Source organism: Bos indicus, chromosome 9, assembly GCF_029378745.1.
Source record: "Bos indicus isolate NIAB-ARS_2022 breed Sahiwal x Tharparkar chromosome 9, NIAB-ARS_B.indTharparkar_mat_pri_1.0, whole genome shotgun sequence".
NCBI classification, from domain to species: Eukaryota; Metazoa; Chordata; class Mammalia; order Artiodactyla; family Bovidae; genus Bos; species Bos indicus.
This window is the reverse complement of record NC_091768.1, coordinates 34,833,799-34,856,080: the sequence shown is the minus strand read 5'-3', so window position 1 is coordinate 34,856,080 and position 22,282 is coordinate 34,833,799. Positions and strand designations below refer to the sequence as shown.

General features: G+C 40.6%; 1 protein-coding gene across 1 annotated transcript in view; it reads right to left on the bottom strand.

Annotated features, from left to right (window-relative positions):
• FRK (fyn related Src family tyrosine kinase) overlaps window positions 1–6,044 on the bottom strand; it is a 101,945-nt gene extending 95,901 nt beyond the window's left edge. The window contains exon 1 of the mRNA XM_019967178.2: window positions 5,095–6,044. Within this exon, the coding sequence (XP_019822737.1) occupies window positions 5,095–5,468 (374 nt within the window). The 5' untranslated portion in view covers window positions 5,469–6,044. The remainder of the gene's footprint in view (window positions 1–5,094) is intronic.
• Between the last annotated feature and the right edge of the window lie 16,238 nt (window positions 6,045–22,282).

Below are 22,282 nucleotides of genomic sequence, written 5' to 3'. Positions count from 1 at the left end.
AAACGAGTCTTTATACAGCTTTGAGCATTACATTACACAAGACTTCATGCTACCAAAAATTGAAAACTTGGTTAATTTGTGCCGTTAATACAGAATGAAAAAGGAAAATCTTTCTTCAGGTCTCCCCCTCCCCCACCATCCCTCTTTAGAGGTAACTGTTGTTAACAACTTGGTATGTGTCTCTATCTAATATATAAATGTTTTAGTTTATCTTTGGCCTTTATAAATGTTCAGATCCCTGAAAGCAATTTCTTGTTGAGTTGCTAAGTCATGTCTGACTCTGTGACCCCATAAACTGCAGCAACATCAGGCTTCCCTGCCCTTCACTGTCTCCCAGAGTTCACTGAAACTTCTGTCTGTTGACTCAGTGATGCCATCCAACCATCTCATTCTCTGTCACCCCCTTCTCCTACAGTCCATGGGGTCCCAAAGAGTTGGACACGACTGAAAGTGTTAATTGCTGAGTCGAAAGCAATTTCTACCCTATGTCAAATTCTGCCCTCAATCAATGACCGACTTTGCAAGAACAAATCAGAATCATACCTTTTAAAAGAAAGTTAAATCAGTGATGACAGTCCTTGAACTAGAAGTTAAGTACCTGACTCTTAAGATGTTGTACATTTCCTTTAGGAGTAACTAGCATTCTGGGGAAAAGCCAGTGGCAACCCACTCCAGCACTCTTGCCGGGAAAATCCCATGGACGGAGGAGCCTGGTAGGCTGCAGTCCATGGCGTCGCGAAGAGTCGGACACGACTGAGCGACTTCACTTTCACTTTTCACTTTCATGCATTGGAGAAGGAAATAGCAACCCACTCCAGTGTTCTTGCCTGGAGAATCCCAGGGATGGGGGAGCCTGGTGGGCTGCCATCTATGGGGTCGCACAGGGTCGGACACGACTGAAGCAACTTAGCAGCAGCAGCAGCAGCAGCATTCTGGGGAGAAGGCAATGGCAACCCACTCCAGTACTCTTGCCTGTAAAATCCCATGGACGGAGGAGCCTGGTAGGCTGCAGTCCATGGGGTCGCTAAGAGTCGGACACGACTGAGCGACTTCACTTTTCACTTTCATGCATTAGAGAAGGAAATGGCAACCCACTCCAGTGTTCTTGCCTGGAGAATCCCAAGGATGGGGGAGCCTGGTGGGCTGCCGTCTATGGGGTCGCACAGAGTCGGACACAACTGAAGCGACTTAGCAACATACAATTACTGATCTTTTTGCTTTTCATCAATATATTTCATCACTTGAATTTTTAGCAATAGAATTTAAAGCCATTGTTCTTGGCTCCAAGATTCATAGGTAATTTCCATACCATTATTTTCTGGAAGAACTTTAACTATATCTCTAAGAACATTGAATTTTAAAAGGGTGCAGTGAGTTCTGAGTAATCAGTGCCTAAGAGTAAGATTTTTGAGGGATTCCATGTTGAAGATGTGGAAGAAAAACAGTCATCTATGAAAGTATCTAGGAATTAAAATTGCAGATAAACCAGTGATTCTTCCTAGAAACAAATAAATCATTAAGAATGAATTTATTATATCATTTAATGTAAAGTATTCAGAAAAGGTAAAGCATTTCTAGGTGGAATTTAGTAATCAATTATTATATTAGTTTGTCTTTTAATAATAGTCTAGTTCTTTTTCTAACATCTTTATTTCCTAATGTTAAAAGAAACAAAGGAACAAACCAACACTGAAACTTAACTGACATGCCCTGCCACTAATTACTCCAAAAGTATTTGCACTGTCTTCTTATTAATGCAAGTCAAGGATTAAGATATTAACAATAAATACTAAAATGCATTGCACTAAACCAGTCTAATAAGGAACTGGATGATAACTTTCCTTGATTCCCCACTGCCTCTCATCTCACACATGTGAAGATAATAATCTTTACTTAATACTATATACTGAGCTCCTTGTAAAATAAACATTAACTTTCATAGAATTCATAAGGAAAAAGAGGAAGTTTATTTATTTATTCATAAGGAATAGAAGTTTAAAAACTCACATAAGAAAGTTATTAAAAGAAGCTTTTAAAAATAATAATAATAATAATTCCCCGGGGTATTAAGGCACTGTGGGTCACTTGGATACCTTCACTTAGAAGACTAAAATTGCTTCTACTTGAAATGGGGTGAAATTCTAGAGGCTACAGCCACCTGCATAAACAGCACTGAAGCAATTTAGCTGTTTGGTTGCAAGAACCTCAATTAGCAACCTGGGTTCACAGGTGAAAGTCATGGTGTACACTTAAAAGGAAACAAGTGGCTCTTGCTGACCAGGAGGCATGAGAGCAATATCTGAGCATCAAAGGTTTTTTTTAAAAAAATTATTTTCTAACTGGAGTATAATTGCTTTGCAATGTTCTGTTAGTTTCTGCTATATGGCAATGTGAATCAGCTATATGTATAGATATATCTCCTCCCTCTTCAGCCTCCCTCCCACACACCCACTCTCACCCCACCCCTCTAGGTCATCACAGAGCAACAGCCGAACTCCCTGTGCTACACAGCAGCTTCCTGCTAGCTATCTACTTTACACATGGGAGTGTGTATGTCAATGTTACTCTCTCAGTTTGCCCCCCTCTCTTTCTGCCCCTGTGTCCACAGCTTCGTTCTCTACATCTGCGTCTCTATTCCTGGGCAGCAAGTTTTTATGCCGGTGGATGTGAAGATCCCAAGAAAAACCTACCACAAATATACAGGATTGTAGTAACACATGGGAACACTGCTGAGGACTAATTCCAAGAGGAAAGGTCAGGAGTTTCGTACACAGGGAGAAAAGTATTCTTGGCTACAGACAACCCCTGAGAATCGAAAAATAGCCATGATAATGTAACTGGCAGAAAGAATCTAAAGAAGTAAGTAAGGGTGCTGTGTTTGATCCTGTTACCCAAAACATTATTGCTTTTGAAATGCTTATTTCAATTCACTTGCTGTCTTCAGCATTTATTGTTCTGTCAAGTATGAATGTAGTTGAACCACTACATTTGAAAATAAGAGGTCATGTTCCTATATAATAGAGAAATCTAGAGGACTAGGAGACCCCAGAGAACTTACAGATGAGGAAACGGAGCCCTAAGCAGTTAAACGAATTTAATATATTCAAAACTAGTATATTATGACCCACTCCAGTGTTCTTGCCTGGAGAATCCCATGGATGGACAAGCCTGGTAGGCTGCAGTCCATGAGGTCGCACAGAGTCGAACACGACTGAAGCGACTTAGCAGCAGCAGCAGCAGCATTAATAGTATGTTAAACTGAATATAAAACATATATAATACCATACCTTACATGGAAATCACGTGGTAGAAAAAATCATATTATAAATGCATATGACTAAGCATTCAGTGAATAAAGACATTTCATATAGATTATCACAGAAATAAATGTTCATACAGCTGATTTTCTCATCTGAGAACAGATCAATTCCATTTGTCAGAAGTCTAGATTTCAATTCATTTCTATTTAGGTTTAAAATAAGGCACTTCTTAACATTCATAGACCCCTGATATTGGAAAGAATCGCAAAGTCCCCTAACCCTCTCTGTATTTGAATTTGAGTTTGGAAAGCAGCAACAATGCACCATAGCTCTTCCTACAATATTTTTCCCCAGACCAGTAAAAAATGCTGCAGTTCACATCAAACGAGAAAACACATAAGAAAATGAGTGAGTCCCCAGAGGTTCCTCCACTAAGAATATACACTCTATAAAATGAGTCCTGAGAAACATTCCCAGTCTTGGGTTTCATTGGAACGAGGTGGAAACAGTTTGGGCAAGTAACAGTCAGAGCCTGCTTCTCATCTCACCACACACCAAGAATCCATTGTCAAGACCTTGCTCTATCTGTTTTATATTCAAACCACCACTAGCATAACCTTGCCCTTCCCCCAACTCCCCATGCCACTGCTCCACCTGCCACTTGCATGGATGGATGGATAGGTGCACAGATGGACGGATAAGTGCCTAAGTACATAAAATTTTCTTCCTTGGTTCCACTATACGTCATAGGATTTATTCAAATATCAGGGTAAAGTCTATCCCCTTCTCTGGAGAAATAACGTCATTATTTTCCTTGTTAAAACCTCTTGAATATCTGTAGCTGGCTAATTTCTAATTATAATAAAAACCAAATGGGATTCAAAGAAGAATATCCAGTCATGATTTTACTAGGAAAAGGTGACATCTTCTAAATGTGACCTTCTATTAATTCGTTAGTTAGCCTTTGTGTGTCTATCAGGACTGGAGTTGATGCTTCAAAAGTTTAGAAAAAGAGAGAGCTGGACTTTAGGTTTGAAAGTGTGGTTTAAGGAAGACCTGTGATACACCTGCTGGTGGTGGTGGTGGTGGAGTCCCTAAGTCGTGTCCGATTCTTGCGACCCCGTGGACTGTAGCCCACCAGGCTCCTCTGTCCATGGGATTCTCCAGGCAAGAATACTGGAGTGGGTTGCCATTCCCTTCTCCAGGAGTTCGTCCTGACCCAAGAATCGAACCCGGGTCTCCTGCATTGCAGGCAGTTTCTTAACCGACTGAGCTACCTGCTAAAGAAACACAGTTCTATGTTAATGTGAGGCATGACTTCTTTTGTGCTTAGTTATTCAGTCGTATCTGACTCTTTGTGACCCCATGAACTGAAGCCTGCCAGGCTCCTCTGTCCACGGGATTTTCCAGGCAAGAACACTGGAATGGGTTGCCATCCTCTTCTCCAGAGGATCTTCCCCAACCAGGGATCAAAACCTGGGTTTCCTGCATTGTTGCAGGCATATTCTTTACCATCTGAGCCACCAGGGAAGCCCTGACTTCTTTTGCAGCCAAAGAAAAGAGAGAGTATTAAATACACCGTTTGTTTACGTTGATGAAACTGCCCCTAGGACAGGTGGAGTATGCCACTGTAACGGAAGTCACTTCAACAATTACCTTCCAGTTTCACTCACACCTCTCAGGGGAGGTGGATTTCAACTAGAAGGATCTTTCCAGTACTTCCTCATAACTTTCTAAGTAGCTCTTTGAAAATTAATGGGTTTGCAGCTAGGTAAGAAAGAAAAACCCATTACCCGCCCTCAGAGAGTTGAGAAATAGTGTGTGTGGTACTCACGGCTCTGCCTGGAGGCTCCTGTCTTCAGCCACGTAGTTAGAAGGAATGTAGCCCTGCAGCTGCTGGCTGGAGCTGTCGGCCCTTTTCTCCAAGTGCCTGGCCAGCCACCAGCCCTTGTGGGACTTGTCTAGGACTTGGAGCTTGTCACCCGCGTGGAAGCTCAGGTCCTCAGCTGTCCGAGCCTGGTAATCAAATAGAGCCACAAAGAACTGGCCCTGGCTTCTCTCGGGCTCTGGAGCTGGCAGCCGGGGAGGATCAGGAGGGCAGTCAGCCCATGGGTTCTGAATCACCCCAGGCTTGTCCACCTCCTCAGACCACCAGCAGGGGAAGCAACGATCCAGGTAGGTCCAGAGCCTCAGGCAGAGGTTACCCATGGCGCCCCCGGGGGGAGTGGGGGAGGGGGGCTTCTCCCTCTCCCCTCACTCTCTGCAGATCCACTTTCTCTTCCTCCACCCGGAAACTTTGCAATCAGCACCAGTCCTGCCGGCTCTGGGAGAGTGTACAAAGCCCCGTTCACAGCCGTCCGGCCAACCTGCTTGCAGAGACTCACCGGCTCGCTTTCTGTGGCCCCCAAGGCAAAACCAGGTGGAAAGTGGGCAGCTGATCGGTGGGAAGGTTTCTCAGGATTCCCACCACAAAAAGAAATTTGAGAACGCTTTATTTAGACAAACGCCTGAGAACAGAAAAGAGGCATCTTGGTTCTTGTCCCAGGAAAAAGTTACCAAGAGAAACAGGCGAACTCCAAGTAAGCCTGTCTCCACGTCTTGCCTTTGCCAGCAGCTCTCTCCCCACCTCAAGTCCGTCTCAGAGGTTTGACCGGTCCTGACCCTCAGCGCTTTTTCTTTTCTGCTAATGACTAACCAACCTGCCCAGGCTATTGCCTTTAACATCCTGAGCGATGAACAGAGTGTAATAATTTCTTCTTACTTCCTGGTTCCTTTGTGCCTGTGATCTTAAAGGGATTCCAGTCCCCTCTGCCTCTCCCTTCTCCCACACCCAAGGGAGACCAGCGCCCTCACCAGGGAGCCAATTCTTGAAGCAGCTGCCAAAATCCTTACTCCTGGACAGACAAACTAGCCCAGGGACTGTTTTGTCCTGCTGAGCTACCAGCACAGAAAATAAAGGCAGAGATAGGTCCTTTCATAAAGACGAGTAGGATTGTTTTGCCACCACTAAGGGAAATAGAAAGGAAAAGTAAAGCATTTGGGTATTTGCTACTAGACAAAAGGGCAATTGGGAAAGAGTCATTGAGTCCCTATCTTTTTTTTTTATCACCATGAATAGATTTTAATAGCCTCAAAATAAGTTCACAGTCTGGAAAAATACAAGAGCAGATGACTAAAATGCTGAGAACCCAAAATAGTACATTTTCCCACAGAGACAATTTCCCATCCTTCGTGTACTATTTCTGAAATACAGGGGCACACACACACACACACACACACACACACAGACTAGGTGACCAGTAGAGAGAAAGAGTACAAGGGTTGCATATGAACTGGTGTGGAAGCTCTTGCTGTTCAACTTTGACCTCTAAGCCTGCACTAGTTCTTGCTAACTTCATTAGCAGGAACTCAGAAACTAAGGAAGCCAAGCTCTTGGACAGAGGTTCCAATAGGCAGTGAGTTTTGTTCTACTTCCCCTAGTTCAGGACAGCTGTCTCACAGGTAGGTGCCCTCGATCCCAAGAAACCTAGGCAGAGAGTTTAGACACATCAACACAAGGCCATTTTCACTAGCAGAGAACTCTGCCAACTTGTTTAGGCTGTGTTACTTATTTTTGTATAAGGCATTTATTTTAAAGTTTCTCTCTTAAAAACAATTTCTCTGAATGTTACTGGATCCCTGAACCCCATCCAAACTCAGAATTTCTGTTCTTTGTCAAACAGCAAAGCATTTTTAGTAATCAGAATAACTGAACTCAAGAAAAACAGGAAAAAAGAAAAGAAAGAAAAGAGCTGTGGCCTTAGTCTCCCTTCCTATTTCCTTGTACTGAAATCAGGCATTCATGATGAACAGATCATTTGGTTAAAACAAGGTCTCATGTCATACTTCCAGATTTCTCCAACTGTCTTCAGAGTCAGATTGTGTGTGTAAGTGTTTGTGTCTTAGTCACCCAGTTGTGTCCGACTCTTTGCCCCTGCGTGGACTGTAGCCCAACAGGCTGTCTGTCCATGGAATTTTCCAGGCAAGAATACTGGAGTGGATTGCCATTTCCCACTCCAGAGGATCTCCCTGACCTAGGGATCAAACCTGTGTCTCCTGCGTTAGCTGGTAGGTTCTTTACCACTGAGCCACCAGGGAACCCCTCAGAGTCAGAGCAGAAAGAGCAGAAAGAGAAAAGCCAAAAGCCAAGCCAGGTTTGATTGCTTTTTTATTTGTGATGTGAAACCAAAAATATAATTCCAGTATAAAACAGAAGAGAAAATAAAGAGTATATAATATTAAGAGGCCATAATAAAATTTTGTTCCAACACAATGTAAATTATAAAAAGTGTAGAATTCTATTAATGCTTCTAAACAGAGGCATAAATGTTAAAGTCTTTCTAGAGATAGCTACGTGATCTAGAATATCTAGAATATGAAACATATGATCTAGAATATGAAATAAGATTTGGAAGCATCTAAAGAGATATATGGGCTCATATATAGAGAGAGATATGGGCTGCCAATGCAGGAGATGTAAGAGAAGCAGGTTCCCAGGAGTCAGGAAGATCCCCTGGAGGAGGGCACGGCAACCCACGCCAGTGTTCTTCCTGGAGAATCCCATGGACAGAAGAGCCTGGCAAGCTACAGTCCATAGGGTCACAAAGAGTCAGACACAACTGAAGCGACTTAGGATGCAGGCATTGGAAGATTTATTCAAACCCAATTTCTAAGTGGAGTTTAAGACTTCAGAAATTTGAAGGTTCTAAATTCAAATATGCCTTCATTATGATTTTGACAAGGCATTCCAGAAAAAGGCAGAGTGGCAGACCTACATAGCACAGTCACCGACCTAGTGAATGAAATTGAAAAAGGAACTGACCATCGAAAGATGTCAGGCGAGCAATGGCCTGAGAAGCTTGAGGTAATGGGTGGGAAGAGAAAGAGCTTCCTTATGTAGATAGTATCAGAATTCTACAGTCACCTGAGCTTGAAACCTTGCGGTCATCTTTCACTCTTTCCTTGGTTTCTTTGAGCTAATCAGTCACTAAATTCTACTTGTTGGTCTTTTCATTTATTCTACATTTTTTATTCCTTCTGAATGACATTTAAGTATCAGATAAAACAAATATTCTTCCCTAGATTATTGCAGAGGCCTCCTAACAAATCTCCTTTCCTCCAGCTTATCTCATCTTCCACACCACTCCCAGAACAGTTATTGTAGTAGTAACAATGCCAGAGGCGATATGAGTACTAGTAAAAGCAGCTATCAGTTTTGAGGGCTTTCTCAGTGCCAGGCACTGTGCTAAGGATAATGGTGAGTCATTTAACTATCAGGAAAAAAAAAAAAACAACCTACAAGGAAGGTAGTTTTTGTTGTTGTTTCTTTTCTTTTCTTTTCTTAATGAAGAATAAACTGAGGCAGAGAGGTTAAGTTACTTGCCCGAGGTCACACAGTCCCCAAGTAGCTGAACCACCAGTAACATCTCAACCTGACTCCAGCCCTGAAATTTTAACTCCTTTGTTTCAATGACTCTTTGCCTGCACGCTTTGTCGCTAAGTCATGTTGGACTCTTTGTGACCCCATGGACTGTAGCCCGCCAGACTCCTCTATCCATGGAATTTTCCAGGCAAGAATACTGGAGTGGGTTCCCATTTCCTCCTCCGGGGCATCTTCCTGACCCATGGATTGAACAAATGTCTCCTGTGTTTCTGTGTCTCCTGCATTGGCAGGCAAATTCTTTACCACTGAGCCACCTGGGAAGCCCCTTCAGTGACTCTTTAAAAGGCTAATATTCTTCTTTGTAAAATCCTATTCCAAAACATGTTTGGAATAGAATCTAATGTCTTTAGCAGGGCACACAAGATTCTGGTAATTTCTTGGACCTCACGGTCCTTTGCTCCTGCACAGACACACTGTGATCAGGTTCACCAAGCCACCAGCTGCCCCTGAGGCCCAGGGTCCTCTTTCCTGCTGCATCTTTGCTCCCTCTTCTACCTGCTTCCCTGGTGATTTTTCCAGGCAAGTTAAAGTAGCATCTTCTCTGCCATAATAGATTAGAGGACCCTATTCTCTGTGCCCTTAAAAGCTGGCACACACACTTCTACTTGATCCCCTATTAAATTCCACTTGATTTCCTTACTTGTTTGCATTCCCCAAGGGAATAAAATTTCCTTCTCTGAATCTTCAGTGCCTTATAAAATGTCCAGTATGTAAGTAGTACATATTCAGTAAGTATTTGTAGAAGGAGGGAAGGAAAGAAGAAAGAGGGAGGGAGGGAGAGAAGGAAGGGAAGAGGGGTGGGGGAGAGGGGAGGGTAAAGAAGGAAGGAAGGAAGGATGAGGAAGGAGACAGTGTGGTAAGATAAACACTTTGACAAGTATTCACAAATGAGAGCACAGGTATGGAAAGAGCTGGGAGCACGAACGTTAGTGACTTTCTATCTATTGCCTTTTAGTCCCCTCCTTTCCATGCATCATCTCCCGAATGTTAGAGTCCTTTGCCAGCCTCTTAAGCCAGTTTTCCTTTCCACAACCACTCTCTTCTCATCCGTACAGCACACTGCCACCACATCAGTCTTCTTAAATCACTCTCCTGCACAATAACCTTCAACAGTTCCTTATTGCCTGGAAAATACGGCTTGGACTTCAAGACTAAAGAATTTGTTCTTTATTCGGTCTTTATCAGATGTACTCTTTCAATATCTGCCTTCTATTACTGCCTTAGATTAACCCTCCTACTCAGCCAAATAGACTTACTGTATCTCCAATAGGTCTTGTTCATTCCCATCTCTGATCCTGTTTTCATTCTTTTTCTTGGTGTCCCTTCCCTTCTCAGTAGACTCCTGCCTGCATTTTGAGGCCTGAATAAAAACCCCACACCTCCTTTGGAATTACTCTGTCCATTTCTGCCAAAATAATTTTTCTCTTCCTTGATTTTTTCCTAGCTCCTACAACCCCACATCCAACGCACAGGCAATGTTAAATGAATTTAGCATGCTCCTATATCTGATTTGTTAAGCACTGAATAGCTGAAAATCCCACAGCTATTCAGTTCTGTTCCAGGACAAATTAATGATCTCCAGCTCCTGCTAAGCCCTTATCACCATTCTTTTATATTCCGGTCCATTAATATATGGTTCTTGTCATTTTTTCATAGCACTATTCCAAACCGTCCCCCATACTTCTCAGACTGTCTGCAAATATCCCTTTTCTCTAGTGATGAACTTGTCACTGAAATTCACAGAAATTCCAAATCTCTTCAACATTAACAGATTCAGTATCCTTCTCTTGCATCAAAAAGATATATTTACCTCTGCAAATCCCTGCACCTTCTTTCCTTCTGAGACAAAAACATCTACTTGCTTACCCAGTGTCCAGTTTCTTCTTCCTACCAACAGAACCTTACCTTTACAGAAGTGAAATGCTGGAGACTACATTTCTCACCCTTCCTTACAACCAGAAGTGATCAATACTTAGGGTTGGTTCACGTCCTTGTACAGCAGAAACCAACACAACATTGTAAAGCAATTATCCTCCAGTTAAAATCAGAAAAGAAAGTAAGCAAAAGTCATTGGTTGGAGTTTCAGGAAAATCCCTTAAGAAAACAGACTCAGCTGGAGAATCTACTCTTTTTCCCTTCCCTCTCTTCTTTTTCCTCTTGCCTGAAACTCGGTTGAGTTGAGGTGGCTAGAGCTCCAGCAGCATCTTGATTTTTAGAAGCCAACATGGACTCAAAAATGAAAAAAAAAAAAAAAAAAAGCCAAATTAACTCCAATTTTTGCAAAGGGAAAATGTTTCACAATGTTGCACTTGTGCACGCATGCATGTTCAGTCACTTAGTGGTATCCAGCTCTTTTGTGACCCCATGGACTATAGCCTGCCAGTCTCCTCCGTCCACGGAATTTCCCAGGCAAAAACAGTGAAGTGGGTTGCCATTTTCTACTACAGGGGATCTTCCCAACCTAGGGATCAAACCTGCATCTCCTGCACTGGAAGGTGGATTCTTTACCACTGGGCCACCTTGGATAGAAGCACTGAGGGGAATATCAAAACCAAACCTGTGTTTCAGAATTAGTTGAAACAAGGTAAAACTATTGAAGGATATGAATTTTGAGGGACATGCTAGATTCTTACTGTAGCTAAGGCACCCTTCCTGACTAGCGACAATAGACTGCTTTAAACATAGGCAAATGCTGAACTCATTTTGTCCTATCCAGAGGGTATGTTTTCAAGAGTATAACCAGGAAACTCCATTTCTCATACTTCAGAAACCACCATTTTTTCCCCTCAGTACACTATGCAGTGAATTTCTTTACTGATATGAATCTCTTACCTGCAAGTAAATCAATTTAGCTTCAGAAAGTTTTTTTAAATTTTTAACGAAAGAAAGGTAAAACCTATTTAAAGCTCTTTGTTTTGTTCTTGGCACTAAAGGACTTGAAATAGACATACTATGTCTAGATTTCAGCATGATACTAACCAAATATTCTAGAGATATCTGTAAAGAGGTAATGAATTTTCTTTCTTTCTTTAATTTTTTGGGTGGCACCACTTGGCATGTAGGATCTTAGTTTCCTGACCAGGGGTCAAGCCTGCAGGGGAAGCAGAGTCTTAACCACTGGCCCACCAATGGAAGTTCCACTTGCTTTCAAAAAGGAGTTAATATTCTCATATATACAATCTCCTGGAAGCAGCTGATAAGCCTTTTCTAAGACGAGGATAGATATGCATGGTTCACTCAGGTGGTTTGTCCTTCCCTTTTAAACGTTTCATTCATCAAGGTTCTCATTTATCTAGCAGCAAAATTATTTTAGTAATCTCCAGGAGTCTTTCTAGTCTGTTAGCGACCACCACAATTTCCCCAAATGATAAAAAATGGAAACACCTAGAAGTCTCTGTTTGTTTGTTTGCTTCTTGCTTAAGCCCTTCTGTTATTTTGACAAACTTGAGATAGAAAATTTCTGGCTGGATAGCCAGAGCATGAGCATGTATAGTATTAAAGTATGCTTCCTACTGTCAATCTTGTAAGTTTCTTGACTAATTCCAAACTTCATGTGCAAAATAAGATTAGCGGAGCCATGCCTCTGTTGGGGTTTAACTCCTGTCAAAAGATTAATTCTTAATCAACATTGCTAGGAAGATTTTTCTGGTGTACATCAGATAACAGTGAAGTTAGATAGAATCACAACTGGCTGAAGAAATGAACCCAAATGTCACTGCTTGTTAATCAATGTCATTTGGGTGACGGGTTCCGGTGTACTGTCACAGGCAGCATGGCTTGTGGGTGAGAGTTCCTGTTCCCTTGGCACTCTTTGGCTGTGTGGTTTTGGATAAATTATTGACTGCTGAGCCTCAGTTTCTTCTGTAACACGCTGACAATTCCTAAACAGTAATGTTTACCCTATAAAGTTATAAGAATTAAATGTGGAAATACAGTAAAATATTTATCCCACTGTCCAGGACACAAAGGTTCCAATAAATATTAGTCATTATTGTGAAAATATGAACTGGGCCACCTCTGGGTACCCAGAGGTGCCCTCTCCTTGTACTCCTGAAAGCGACTAAGGAAATTGTCACATTTCCAACTCATTCCCCACTTAAAGCAAAAGCAAAAGGCAGGCTACATATCCAGTTTCAAAAGCATTGCTACATACATAGCCAAAACTATTGTTCTGTGAGCATATGAAGGAAACAGTTAGATTGCATGGGAAAACATCCTTTAAAATCTCTGGTTTTCCCCAGAAATTCTCTCCATATGACTACTATCCCACCCATCATTTCTTAGTTCTCACCCTCCCCAACTGCACCCTTCTCCTCATCTCTCATTATTCTTTCATTTGCATTTTTCTTTCAGGAAAATAACAATTTATAAGTTTGTGTGAACTAAAATTAAAATTACACCTGCATCGCCCAAGTAGATCAACTAAGATACATTTCCATCTTATATTTTGTGTTATTTTAAGATTTGATGTTAAAAGACACCAAAATACCAAAATTTACTATAAAGTTTCAAATGATAAAATAATGTTACAGAAACACTAGAATGCCTTTGTTCATGTCTGTTATGTCCTAGCCCCATGAAAGGGGTGGAGGGGTCTCTTTCTTGCTCTTGCTTTCAATATGGAAGGGCCTCTGAAAAGTCTGAGAATGGGTCTGTATGAGCCATGTAAGTTAACAGAGTCATTAGTAAATAGATTGCATGCACATGCAATAAAATAATGCACATTATTTTATTGTGTGCACATGCACACACACATCACAATATTTCTGTTAATGAGATAGATTGGAACCTACAGAAAAATATCTCAGATAAGCATGTGGGAAAAGGGGGCATTTAGAAAAAGTGACATCTAAACTGAGACTTGAAGAAAGAATAAGAGTTACTAAAGAGTTTCCTAAGAGTTACATAAGAATTTCTTATTCTTGAAGAAAGAATAAGTGAATAAGTGAAATAAGAATAAGTGAAAGGGGGAGTGAAAGATGCAAACTGTGCCAGGTAGAAGGAAAGCAAGCATAGAGAGCCAGAGGAAACAGAAGAACTGGTGTGCTTTGAAAACTAAAGTCTAGTACTCTTGCCTGGAAAATCCCATGGACGGAGGAGCCTGGTGGGCTGCAGTCCATAGGGTCGCTAAGAGTCGGACACGACTAAGCGACTTCACTTTCACTTTTCACTTTCATGCACTGGAGAAGGAAATGGCAACCCACTCCAGTGTTCTTGCCTGGAGAATCCCAGGGACGGGGGAGCCTGGTGGGCTGCCATCTATGGGGTCGCACAGAGTCATACACGACTAAAGTGACTTAGCAGCAGCACGCTCACTTGACATTTCCAGGAGATCTTATGCAGGTCCAGAGAAGTCTCAACTCTGCTTAACTTCTCACTTCAAACAAGAAAGGACTCAGGCTGAGGGACCTGAAGATGGTCAAGGGAAATTGGCTGGGCTTTGGACTTCCTTCCGTCCCTCTCACCTCTGACCCAAAGCATAACTGAGCCGGCATCAACATTCACGAATTTGATCTAGCCCAGCTGCTCCTCAGACTTGAATCTGCTTGTGTAAAAACATAAATTCTGATTCCGTAGATCTGGGATGAGGCCTGGGAATCTGCATTTCTAAAAAGGCCCCAGAGGATGCCTTCGCTGCCGATTTCTAGACCACAGTTTGTGTAGCAGAAATTTAGTGACAACTCTCAGCTTGATTCTCTGAGCAAGACGCCAGCATATAAATGCTCAGTTGGCAATCAGTTACCTTTGATAGAAATGCTATTGTCTAGTCTCTTAGATTTTTTCTTTTATCCTGAAAGGGATTTTAAAGACCTTTTAGTCCAGTTGCCTCATTGTTGTTGTTGTTTTTTTTTTTTTAATTTATTCAGTTTATTTTATTTTGGCTGCACTGCATCTTCATTGCTGCACAAGGGCTTTCTCTAGTTGCATTGAGCAGCCACTACTCTCTAGTTTTGGTGCCTGGGCTTCTCGTTGCAGTGAGTGCTCTTGTTGCAGGCTCTAGGGCGCACAAGCCTCAGCAGTTGGGCCTTAGTCACCTCGTGGCATGTGGGATCTTCCTGGTCCAGGGATCAAACCCATGTCCCTGCCTGCATTGGCAGGCAGATTCTTAACCACCAGACCACTGAGGAAGCCCCAGTGACCTCATTTTTAGAATGAAGGAAATAGCTCAGAAACAAGAAGTGACTTGCTTCAGGTCACCGAGCTATTATTGATGATAAAGTCAGGAATATCCAGCATTCCTGCCCTGGAGGGATCCTTCCTTTCCACCACATAGAATTCTGCTTCAAGAAGTTCAGTCAAAAGAGGATTCCATACAATCTTTGATTGTCATAGTTGAGGGAAGAGGAATCAAGAAGTAGAAGATGAAGAGGATCAAGGATAATTTTGATATGGCCCTATTCAAGATCCCAGAACCAGGTTATGTGAGCTTCAGGATAGGACTCCAATCTCCTGATTTTCAGTCTGGACAACTTATTTTGTATCCTTCTAATTATGCCAAAGAATTTATGCTTTTGAACTGTGGTGTTGGAGAAGACTCTTGAGAGTCCCTTGGACTGCAAGGAAATCCAACCAGTCCATCCTAAAGGAGATCAGTCCTGGGTGTTCATTGGAAGGACTGATGCTGAAGCTGAAACTCCAAAACTTTGGCCACCTGATGTGAAGAGCTGACTCATTGGAAAAGACCATGATGCTGGGAGGGATTGGGGGCAGAAGGAGAAGGGGACGACAGAGGATGAGATGGCTGGATGGCATCACCAACTCGATGGACATGAGTTTGGGTAAACTCTGGGACTTGGTGATGGACAGGGAGGCCTGGCGTGCTGCGATTCATGGGGTCGCAAAGAGTCAGACACGATTCAGCGACTGAATTGAACTGAACTGAACTGAATTATGGTGTCTGGACTTCCCATGTGGCTCAGCAGTAAAGAATCCACCTGCCAAGCAGGATACATGGGTTTGATCCTTGGGTCTGGAAGATTTCCTCAAGAAGGAGGTGGCAACCTACTCCAGTATTCTTACCTAGCTTGGTGGGCTATAGTCCATGGGGTTGCAAAGAGTCAGACACAACTTAGTGACTAAACAACAACAGCAACAATGATTACGGTTTCCATGACCATGAATCATTTAACCTGAACCCAGGCTTCCCTTTCTTACAATGATGCATTTATGATAACTATAAGTCCCAATAGTACTTTTTTTTAGCATTCTTAGAACTTGCAAAAATTTTTTCACAAAATCCTAACCCAAAGGGTGAAAAGAATATTGTCATATGTCCAACAGGCATTCTCCAATTAAAAGAGATTATATTAGGTTTATTTCTGTTATTCATCATCAACAATAACAAATGTACTGGTTCTTACTTACACATACATGATTTTATATAAACACAAAGAAAATATTATTAAATACACTAAACTTCCTAGATTTAGAATTTTCCAATGTCCATGCCAAGTAATTGGGCAGAGCTTCAAGAATTTCCTGTTCAGCCAGCCCTTTTTTTGTGTCTCAATAAGTAGTATATTTGGCATTCTTTATTTTGATACTGAACTATTCCTAAGTAACAACATTTAGATTTCCAATAAGTGGTTATTATCTAATGGTCTCATTTTTAAGCATTTCTTTTCCTTTGTTCCTTTGATTTAAAAGAAAAACAAATCCTATTATTTTCATAAATTCCTACTATTTAAAGTCAAGGTTAAGGAAATATTTGGGTTGACTTCAGATAAATACCTCTAATAAATTTTCAAAAATAACAAAAGACTCTTTAGGATGGTTAGATTTTTTTTCAAACTTCTGGCATTTTAATAACTAAGCTCATAATAATGATGTTTTAGCAACATTTATATTAAAAAATCTCTTGTTAAACCACATAACATGTAGAGGTGCAAATGGCACAATGATTTACAGAGTAATATTTGGTGTAATTGCTGTCCTGTACCTTGAAAGATGGTTGATCATCTTGGAAATGTAACCAAGTCTCAATGTTTATGTTCCTTGGAGAATTATCAAAGAAAATATTTTCAGCATATAATAAAAGCCTATTAGAAGGTAGTTTACATTTCCTCAGTTGAAGTTAAACTGCAAGTCACATCTTGACCCTTATGTACAGAGTGATACATACATTTGCTTCATGTTAACATGAAAAACCTATAATCTGCGTGCTATATTCATCTTTAGAAAAAAGTATTCATTATACTATGGTTGATTGTACACATTTTTGTTGTTGTTTGCAACCCCATGGACAGTAGCCCACCAGGCTCCCTTGTACACATTTTTACATTTCCCCAGTTAAGAGAAATTCAGAATATCAAAACTTAAAATAGTACATATGAACTGAGACGAAAATCCATGCTACAAACCTAGCCCCAACTATATAGAATGTGACAAACCTCCCTCTTGTCACTCTCAACTTTGTCCTCCAGTGGAGGTGGGTCTCCAGCCACTAGAAGTCATCTGTTAAAGCTCCATCGCCCAGGTGTGTCCAACGCAATTGGAATTTTGTTCAATTACTGAAACACTCATCTACTAGCCTATCAGAAGCGATTGTGTGTTACACTTATGCTTTAGAAAATTAAACCATATGTTACTAATAGACTGACTGAAGAAAGCACACTCTGCTGCTGCTGCTGCTGCTGCTGCTGCTGCTAAGTTGCTTCAGTCATGTGCGACTCTGTGCAACCCCATAGACGGCAGCCCACCAGGCTCCCCTGTCCCTGGGATTCTCCAGGCAAGAACACTGGAGTAGGTTGCCATTTCCTTCTCCAATGTATGAAAGTGAAAAGTGAAAGTGAAGTCGCTCAGTCGTGTCCAACTTAGCGACCCCACGGACTGCAGCCTACCAGGCTCCTCCGTCCATGGGATTTTCCAGGCAAGAGTACTGGAGTGGGGTGCCATTGCCTTCTCCGAAGCACACTCTAGTGACTGCTATATAACAGTGGCTTATCTATTGACGGAGAAGGCAATGGCACCCCACTCCACTACTCTTGCCTGGAAAATCCCATGGACAGAGGAGCCTGGTAGGCTGCAGTCCATGGGGTCGCTGAGGGTCGGACACGACTGAGTGACTTCACTTCACTTTATCTATTGACAGTTATTTACTTCAGTCATCCTCAGGGTTTATCTCCTTTGCTTCTCTGAGTCAGCGAAGGTTACTGAGTTCCTATCATGTGTCAGGCACTGGGTTAGTGCTTGGGGATAAAAAATAAGTCAAACAAGCATTGTTTTTCCTGTGTAAGGACATTATTTGGCTTCCCAGGTGGCGCTAGTGGTAAAGAACCCACCTGCCAATGCAGGAGACATAAAGAGAAACGGGTTCAGTCCCTGGGTCAGGAAGATCCCTTGGAGGAAGGAATGGCTGCTCACTCCAGTATTCTTGCCTAGAGGAATCCCTTGGACAGAGGAGCCTGGCGGGCTACAGTCCACAGGGTTGCAAATAGCCAGACATGACTGAAGCGACTTAGCACACACACAAGGACATTATTGCAAACCAAAATACTGACCAGATAAATACTGTCAATACAAAGAGAGATACAAGTCTAAATAAGGTATATATTTGTTTGGAGGCAATGTCTCTCTCTTTGACTTCCTCATGAGTTTTTTTTCTTTTATAATATATTCAGTAGATAATCACTGAATATCACCTACTAGGTATTAGGCATGGTGCTTGCTCTTGAGATTATATTAATAGACATGAAAAGAGATACAGTCCATAACCTATATATAATATATAAACTGAGGTAGGAGATAACATGACACAAATAGTTGCAGAAATAATTACTACTTGCTAAGGACTATGAAGCAGAAGTACCAAGCTCTATAAGAAGACTGTTGTACTCTATTATACAAAAGTCCTTAGATCCACATTTCTTGCATCTTTGTATCATTCATAGCATTTGGCAAAATAGATTGAAAAAGTTGACACTCAAATGAATATTTGTTGAGTGATTGAGCCTTTCATTTGAGAACTAGATTAGAAAACATTCCTCCTTAAAAATGAAAATATTAATCAAAATAACTAGATGTGGTATTTATTATTGCTGTTAAAAGATATTTCTGGTTTTTCTCTTCCAAGTACATAGTAGAATTGTACTTTCCTATCCCGTTGAAGGTAAGCATGACCACAGGGCTTGCTTTGACCAATGAAACGTTATTAGAACTAGTATGTATCACTTCCAAGTAGAAGCCTGTAAGAGGAAGAGTGCACTTAACTACATTTCCTTCCCTACCATGGCAGCAATGTTCCAGACAAAAGGTTATTAGCCTGCATCCCTGAGTGAGCAAAACATGGAAAGGAGCCTCACTTACCAGACAGATACATATAACCTAAAGGAGAAATAATCTTGGTTGTTTTAAGCCTCAAAGATTTTAAGTATTGTTTCTTGCAGACCTTAACCTAACCCTAACTGATTGCTAATGCAGATAAAGTTAGACCTCTGTGGAAATTGTACCAGGGAGTTGGGCAGTGGGAGACATGTAGAAGAACATAAAATAAACCTCTGGTAAGATTAGAGAAACCTTAGCAAAAGACTTAGGGTGCTCCCTGAAAAAGGAAGTAGTCCTTTGAAATAGATTCTAGTAAATGTAATATGTTCGTGATGAGGAAATTTGTTAGGTAATTATGAAGGGTTTTCTGTGTATGCTACTGGTAAGAAGAATTGAAAGAGAGGAGTAAACAAAAGGAATATTTTAGTGTGTCTCTACTGTAGGTACTCTACTTTTAGTTATCAGTTATAATTACAGAATTTTGGTAAGAATGAGAAAAGCTCTCATTCTAGAACATATTAGAGTGAAGTCTCATCTTTTTGGTAACAATTTCCTTTTCCAGATTCTGTGTTCAGTAAGCAGTTTTTTGTGTGGGGCTCCTGAATGTCCCTTATTAGTTTCACCAAGTATACCTTTAATTTGGAATTAAAATTTTGATGTGTGTTTCATAAGTCATTCTCCCGTGAATATGGCTAACTAGGATATATTTTATAAATTTAATCATTTGTAGTAAACTGATTTGTTTAAAAGTTTCTAAATATATATTATTGAGAACCAGGTCCTGCATCAGCATTGACTCTACTAAGATATTGATGCTCCAAGACACTCAGTCTGAAAAGGCTGCCACCCTTAAGTGACACAGCATTTGGTGATGGGATACAGCATTGTCAGTGTCTTAACTAAATAGCAGCTATGGCTGGGAAGAGTTACCTATGTTGAAGTTATGAGAAATTAAAGAAACATTTACAATAATAATTTTGGTCTTAAAGTTAGACATGATACAGAAGTTAAGCAGTTAAATGTTGAATTGTTAAAACAACAGCAAGTAGCTCTCCTTGCTGTCACAACATATGAGACAGAATTTTTTAAAATAATCTTTCTGAAATGGACTGTCTTTTAACATGTAATGTATTTTTTGCCATTTGTAAAATACTACCATTATGAATATTTTTAGAATTGTTATTAATATGTGTTTTGTTAAAAGGTATAACTTCTCTATTTTACATAATTTATAAACTTAACCAAAAACTTAAGTAAAATTTTATTATGCTGAAAATCCCATTTTCTTCCAGCTAAATATACTTTTAATTTTATACAGAAAAATGTAAGAAGGGGACAAGAATTCATGTAACAGAAATTTGATGCAAAGATCCTAACTACAGAAATATCTATTCTCTTAAGCAATGAGTTTCAATAGTTACTCTTAAGTAATGACAAACGTCCCTTTTAAACCAGATAAATTTCAATGGAAGAAAAATCATGGTCAATGATTTAGAAAACCTTAACTGGAAATAAAGAGATGAACTTAACAGGAAATAAAATGCATCAATACAAAAACAATAAAAATAAATAAATTTAGCAGAAATCATTGTTGAAAACATTAGATAACAAAACACTAAACTTATTAAAGATGAAAGGGGAAACAGCAGATAACTGATCATTATTTTAAAACTCTTCCAAGAAGACACTACAGTCTATGGCTTATTTTCCTTTATGTATAATATTATGTAGGAAACAATTTTTCAGTTCTTTCAATAATATTTATACTGCACTTCTCCATTTAAATGTGTTCATAAATATTAATCAATTCCCACAACAACACTGTGAGATAGCTAAGAATTATCCAGAGTTGACAGACTGAGAGCTTAAAATGATGTTTGGCTACGATGCCAAGGACTGCTGAAGGAATTAATAAGAGAGCTGACAACAAAGTTCAAAATCCTGGCTCCTGGCGCCTGCTAGGGTGAAGGAGGCTGTCAGAGAATTTCTTGTCCTGTCCTGACTCCTATTCTCCAGAGACACAAAAGTCAAAAGCACCTGCTCCTATGTTACTCCTGCATGGTCTGTGAAGCTATCACAGATGCTTCTCTATCACCTAGCTCCTGCTGTTTCACAGACTTAGATATCTTGCATCTTCCTAGAAAATATTAAGAAAAATTTCAAACCCACAATTCAGAGACCTGCTGAAGAATTGGAGTCCTCAATGAGTCCAAATGAGGAGCGTCTACCTAGAGCTTAAGATGGAACATCAGTACATTCTGCAGAGCTAAAACCAGTCATACTTGGACTGACTCATCTGAACTCGCTTAATGTTAGGGAAATGTGATTTGTATGCAGGTGCTTACTAACTACCCCGGTTTACCAAAGACTGAGGATCTCCTGGTACAAAAGGCTTTCTGTGTTAAAATGAGGAAGTCCCAGCCTAATCCATATAGTTGATGATGACCTTACCTCTAGGTAACAAAATATACTGGTACTTCTTTATTTTATGTGACAAAATGAATTTAACCAGTTATTTTACTTCTGCAGGTAATCAGATATACATGACACAAAACTAAATTTGAGCAAAAATGTTAAAATTATTTTAAAAATATCTTTTAAAATTTCATTATGGTCAAATGTTCATAAATAGCAAAAGTTCATATATAGTAATCAAATTGCCATGGAGATCATCAGTAGACATAAAATCCATTTTGAAAACTTGCCTTGATTCTTTCCTTGCCTAAAATTCAAACTGGGGAGATCTAACTCCCCTTGTCTCATCCCAAGGCTTCTTCTTTGGCTCTCAATTGCCTTACATCAGAGCTCTATTCAGGGACATAGGAAACTTACTACTGTTCTCCAAGGACACAAGAGAATCAGTGGTTTGTCACAATTTATCCATCTTGGCTCCTTCCCCTGTCATGCCTTGTTAGGTGAGATCTTCTCTGGTTACAACCTGGAAAACAAAGGATACTCCCTGCACTGGGAGCCCCCACCATCCTCTCTCTTGTGAATGCTCAGCTAGAAGAGGAGGAGCAGAGATCAGACTCATTTCAATCACCCATGGGGTTCTCAGCTCTCACCAAGTTCCCTCAGTTTCTCTTCTTCCACCTGCTTGTTGAACTCTCTCTCCCCTTTGGGGAGAAAATCTGGCTCTTATATGGTCATGAATTCATTTGTCCACTCGTGGATGAAATAGATGAAATAGACTGCTAGGTCACCACGTTTTGTCTCTTCTGTGACTACTTACCATCTATGTGATTATGAACAAGTTTGGGTTTTTTTAAATCTTGTT